General features: G+C 41.8%; 1 protein-coding gene across 1 annotated transcript; it reads left to right on the forward strand.

The window, feature by feature from the left end:
* Positions 1–1,903: 1,903 nt before the first annotated feature.
* On the forward strand, positions 1,904–5,184 carry LOC141085725 (uncharacterized). The gene is made up of 2 exons (XM_073571269.1): positions 1,904–1,962; positions 2,847–5,184. The coding sequence occupies exon 2, from the start codon at positions 2,886–2,888 to the stop codon at positions 4,617–4,619; it is 1,734 nt and encodes a 577-aa protein (XP_073427370.1). The 5' UTR covers positions 1,904–1,962; positions 2,847–2,885; the 3' UTR covers positions 4,620–5,184.
* The last annotated feature ends 1,208 nt before the right edge of the window (positions 5,185–6,392 follow it).

Below are 6,392 nucleotides of genomic sequence, written 5' to 3' on the forward strand. Positions count from 1 at the left end.
ATAAATTTCTTGAATGTGGTTTTGAGCAATTTGAGCAGTGCACTTTTCAGAATGGCATCTCTTTTGGGTATTTTCTGTATATAGACCTCTCAAAATGACTTCAAATGTGAGGTGGTCCCTAAAAAAATGGTTTTGTAAATTTTGTTGGAAAAATGAGAAATCGCTGGCCAAATTTTAATCCTTAAATTGTCCTAAAAAAAATTTTGCTTCCAAAATTGTGCTGATGTAAAGTAGACATGTGGGAAATGTTATTTATTAACTATTTTGTGTGACATGATTCTCTAATTTAAGGGCAGAAAAATTAAAAGTTTGAAAATGGAAACATTTTTGCCAAAATTGCATTTATTTTCATAAATAAACGCAAGTCATATTGAAGACATTTAAGGCTGGTTTCACATTAGCGTTTTTTAGCGCAGCGCATCGTGCGCGTCCGTGCACATGCGCCCCTATGTTTAACGTGGGTGAGCATGGTCTAGCGTTTGCACGAGTTTGTATGCGTTTTCGTGCGCATGCGTTTTTGTAGTGTTCGCCTAGGCGCGCCAGACGCAACCTGTTGCATTTTTGGTCCGTCCAACCTGTGTCAAAAAAACACATGCGCACGCTTGTGGGTCGCCCTCACACCCATTTTTAACATTCATTTCGCAGGCTCTACAGGGTTTGCCTGGAGAAGATCCAGTGCAGCAACGGCGGCTACCGGTGACTGGGGTACCGCAGGTGTAGGCCCCTCCAGGGTGGGCTGCCACTTCTTCCTCCAGAGCGCCTCCTGCTTCAGCCGCAGTTCATGAGTCAACAGGGCAATCTCCTGCTCCAGTTGTTGACAGTCCATCCTGGAAGCCGGGTTCGAGCCTTCAGCCACTGCGCCGGGGAGATTCAGCTCAACCTCCTCGTGCTCCGCAGGCCTCCTCCCTTCTCCTTCCAATATGGCATTCTGGCTTTCTTCTTCCCGCCTCGGCTCTTTTCCCGCTACTGGCTTCCGCTCCTCCTTCTGGGGGCGGCATCTTCTTCCAACTCCTCCATACCAAGCCAGTATACGAACCCCTCTGGGGGTGGGCCATGTTGCTGTCACATAGAAGTTCAGACAGGGGAGGCCCAGGACAGTTTGCGGTCTTTTCTTAGGACCACCCAGGCTGTCACGCCCTTCTTCACCGCGCCGGCGGCCATTTTTAACATTCATTTTACAGTCCAGGGATGTGGAGTCGGAGTCGTGGAGTCGGAGTCAGAGCTCATTTTGGTGGAGTCGGAGTCAGTATAAAATGGACCGACTCTGACTCCTAAAATATATAATAAATTGGGTACAGTAATTCAATGCAGAATGTGCTGAATATTTTTTCATAGGAATTTGGGAAATTTATGAAATGTCCTATAAATGGCTGTTCTATTCCTGATCTAAGGCTACATTCACACACAGCGTTTCTTTGCTGCGTTTTTTTGAGGATATGTTTTTCAGCTGCAAAAGCAGATCAGATTTTTTAAAAACCACATCACCTGAAAGGTTTTTGAGCTCATAATGTTTTCAATAGCAAAAGCAGATTAGAAATTTGCTCCATCCATTTATCCATATCTGTCTGTCCATATCTATTCTGTATCAAAAACAATGAAAGCCAGATAGCACAGAGACTAACACTCTTTTTTTTTTTTTTTTTTTTAGCACCAGTCAGGTACACTTCAAAAGGACGCTCAGGACAAGCATTGCTCGTCTTCAGTAACACATCAACATCAATTGATAGTTGGAATAAATAGACTGCATTCACCACACCTTCTTAAGGTGCAGGCTTTATTTTCAAGTGTTGGGGTGTGCAGTATGAGGTTTTGCAGCAGCTGAGGTGTCAGTGGTGAACTCTAGCACCAGTGAGCTCCTCCTCTACAGACAAGGGTACAACACAGACAAGTAAACATATTCAGAAAGAAGGAAGGCACTTATCACAGAAGAATTGCTAGAGTGAACAGGATAACAAGATTAAGGTAATTACTTCTTAAAGCATACAATTTAAACTTTCAATAAACTGTGCATAAATCAATAGTCCAGTATACTGTATGTACTCTCTGTATGTTTGATGCTTGTTTGTTTTTTCTTTGAGCTCATATACTTTTGGGAAGCTAGCTTTTATACAATATACATACAATATACAAGGAAAATACAGCAACAGGATTGATGAGGACTTGTATGAGGACTTATATAGGTTTAGAGGCCAAAAACATCAAGTTATTAGCTCTGCTATCAGTTTCTTTGTTCCTGGAGTATGATACACAACAAACTTGCTCCCTCCCTCCTCCCCTCTTCATAGACTGTGAAGCATTTAGTGAGTTGTACCCTAATAAGAAAAGCCTTGGAAATTCAAAGTAAAGCTATCTAATAACATATTTTACAAACTTTATATTTGTCATGTGTATTATTGATTTATGCAAAGCTTGTTTTATTTCTATCTAAAATTATACAGTGGGGAAAGTATGTATTTGATACACTTTCGATTCCCACCTACAAAGAATGGAGGTCTGAAATTTTTAATCATAGGTACACTTCAACTGAGAGAAACAGAATCTACAGGAAATGTCTGACCTCTGTAATTGCAAACAAAGGTTTCTGTACCAAATATTAAGTTCTGTTTCTCTATTGTACCAAATACGTATTTAATTCAATAAAATGCATATTATTTAAATCATACAATGTGATTTTTGGGGTTTTTTTAGTCTGTCTCTCACAGGTGAAGTATACAATTGTAGACCTCTCCATTCTTTGTAGGTGGGAAAACATGCAAAATTGTCAGTGTATCAAATTCTTATTTTCCCCACTGTACATGGTTCCCTGTTCTTGCAGGAATTATAATATACATTATTTTATTTTATAGGACAAAATTATTTTGAGAGTGAATTTATATGATTACAAAATGTCTAAGAAGCTCCCCATGAAGTCAGCTTTATTTGAGCATTTCACAGTGACTCAAGATGAAAAATATTTTGTGTGTCAATGTATGACAAGTGACCCAGAGGAAAACAAATGCTGTGATGCCAAAATCAGCGCATACTCAGGCAGTGATAAAAATGCTCCTACAAGAGCTTCCAATCTAAAAAGACATTTACAATGCTTCCACCCAGAAGTTTTCAAAGCTGTGACTGAGAAAGATAGCAGCAGCACCAAAAAACCCGCGCCCAGCACTTTCTGCCAGGCAAATGAGGAGGAAAGAGCATCTCAAACGTCATTAACAAGATATTTTGTAAGTGACAAAGTTACTGTAACAATGACAGCAGATATGTTTAAAAGACAGCTCATACAGCTTGTTGTGAAGGATCGTGTACCATTATCACTATTTGCACGACCAGCTTTTACAGCTCTTAATGAAGAAATGGCCCGCAAACTTGGTGCTTCTCTGGAAAGAGAAAATATTAGAAAATTAGTGATTGAAAAAGTCCTTAAACAAAAGGAAGATCTTAAAAAGACTCTCAAAAGACGCTTCATGTTTCTTAAAATGGATGCCTGCACACGTCACAGAGTGAACTATTTTGCTATCAATGTTCGATATGTTTGTGACAACAAAGAAATTGTTACCAAGACATTGGCAGTAAAAGATACTAAAGCTCATCACAGCAGCCAGTTTCTCCAGGCCTTAGTGGAAAAAGTCCTACAAGATTACGAACTCAAAAAAGAACAGGTTCTTGCTATTGTAACGGACAATGCTTCAAACATGATAAGTACAATTAAACTGATGAATGAGAGTAATGAACAACAGCTAGAAGAAAATTTAGGATTCAGTATGTTTGAGATGGAAGGCCACAGGGCTGTTCATGTAACTGAGGAACAAACAGATATTACAACAGAAGAACAGCAAAATTATACTTTAGAAATAGATAATCTTGTTGAAACTGCTTCAAAACACTTTCCTATTTATCACATGCGTTGTGTTGTGCACACACTGCAGCTGGCAAGAAGAGATAGTCTGCAAGAGGGACATGCTGGAAATCTGATTGGAAAAGTGAGGAAATTGGCTATTGCCGCCAGAACCCCTAAAATTGATTCCATCTTGAAGAGACGTGCTGGGAAAGGGGCAATTGTTGATCAAGCCACTCGGTGGGGCAGCACTTATTTAATGATTGAGCGATTGCTTGAACTAAAACCGTTTCTTACAGATATGGCGAACCCTCAGGTAACCCTAAATGAAGGTCAACGGACACAGGTGGCTGAATTGAAGGAATTGCTTAACCACCCATTTACCGTGACTAAAAAATTACAAGCTGAGGATTTAACTCCAGGCATTTTCATAAGGGAGTGGAAGAACTTGCTATTTTGCTTGTCCCAAAGAGGTGGTTTAATCGCAGATGTCATTTCTGCTTCAATGAAACGGAGAGAGACACAGCTATTGGAAAATAAAATTTTTCTGGCAGCTGTTTATGTGGACCCAAGTCATTGCATACTGCTTGATGATCAACAGCTTACTAAAGGAAAAGAAGCTCTGACTGAGGTAGCAGTTAGGATGAGTGGCCTACAGGAGGACTGCCAGGTGCAAGAGGACTTGGGTCCTGACAGTACTACTGCTGCCATATCTCATCAGATGAGGAGTTTGACTTTGACAAGTATTTGGATGACATGGAGCAGGCAAAGCGTTGCCTCAAGGAAAAAGACTTAACTCCGTCTCCTATAGCAAGCAGATTAACCATATTTCAGCAAAATGTTTCACTTGCTCTCAAAGAAATAGAAAAATTCAACCTTTTATCAAAAATGACTGTGCATTAAGCAATTCCTTTATACCCGGAAATTGTTAGAGATGCTGCCCATGTGGTTACGGCTTTGCCTCCAACCCAAGTTAGTGTAGAGAGGTCGTTCTCTGGCCTTAAATTTATTAGGTCAGATTTTAGGTCATCTATGAGGGAGGATCTGATGGAGGCAATTCTATTTCTTAGGACAAATTCATAGACTGCACAAATGTTATTTAGTATGTTTTTGTTGAAAACTGTTTTTTGCCACTTACATAGTTTATTACACAGTGTTATACATGTAATCGATATTACATAGTGTATTAGATATTTACAGTTTATTACAGTTTTTTGTGTTCTAAAGTTGTATTCCAATAAATATATATTATGTTCTATCTAAATATCTTGATTATTGTATCATAAAAATGATTAAGTGTCTGATGTTCACATTGTACTACAATAAATTTTTCACTTGAATATAAGCAATATATGTGGGAGTCGGAGTCGTGGAGTCGGAGTCGGCGTAAGGGAAATTGAGGAGTCGGAGTCACAGGTTTGGCTTACCGACTCCACAGCCCTGTCACAGTCTATCAAATTAGGTCTTCTGCACATTTCCAACAGTTTTAAGTCTTAGGCACACAGAACTCGATGGCATCGGGTCTCGTCATCCTGTTCGTGATGCCAAAAATGGGTCGCCCTCACACCCAGGGCTGTGGGGTACTCGGTGCCGGGCCCGATGAGCTCCAATGGGAGATGTCATGGCAGCTGTAACCCGGCCCGTGGCCCTGGGCGCCCATTGTAAAAGGGGTTGTTTCAGTGTGCTTATGGTGATGAAAGTTTATAAGTGATTCGTGACGCCACCTGTGGTGTTCGGCAATGAAGATGTAAGCCGACACTGCAGACAGATCCTCTGGGACAGATGGTGTGGTGCAGCAGTGATGTTATAGCCCTTCACAGGCAGGGCTGGAGTCCCAGGGCAGTGTAGGTGAAGTGACACTTAGATGGTGTAGTGTCAGGCGCAGAGGTGGCGGCTGTGCTAGGCGGGATGGCGCAGGGAATAAGTGGAGGACACCAGGGCATGTAGTTCCAAAGCTTTACTCACAGTCTGTTGTACAAACAGGTGCCTGCCTCCGTGCCGTGTTCTCTGGGTCAGGGACTCAGTCAACCTCCAGGCCAGATGGAATACTCCTTTCCAACACTCCGCCAACATGTGCCTTTCTGAACGTCTCCTCTTATAGCGCCTTTAAATGAAGTACTCCTAGTACTGAGTTACACTGGAGTTCCTCCCGTCCGATGTTCTTATGAACTCTACTTGTACGGCAGACAGCTGTAGCCTGCTTCGGGCACTTCTTGCTACTAAGTCCCGGCTCACTATCCAGTTGCTGTTGTGCCCCCAAGTCTTGTGTGGGAATAAAGTGGTCACTACTTCTATTCCTCCGGTGTCTGCTGCAGAACCATTAGTATCCATACAACCTCAGGGACCGGGCCCCAGCCTTGCGCTTGAAACTTCTAGGAAGGGTTCTCTTCTAACCCACGTCCTCTGTTCCCTTTTACTCCTCATGTTCCGTACTAATCTTTCTTTCTATGGAGAATCAGGCTTTCAGTCTATGTTGCTCTCTATCTCTTCCTTTCCCGTGCCAGCAGACCTGGGTCACTGGGATCTGCTGCAGCACTTCCATCCATCTAGCCCTCTCTCCAGGGATCTT

This window comes from Dendrobates tinctorius, unplaced genomic scaffold (genome assembly GCF_039654945.1).
Source record: "Dendrobates tinctorius isolate UK_male_01 unplaced genomic scaffold, ASM3965494v1 ptg000029l, whole genome shotgun sequence".
NCBI classification, from domain to species: Eukaryota; Metazoa; Chordata; class Amphibia; order Anura; family Dendrobatidae; genus Dendrobates; species Dendrobates tinctorius.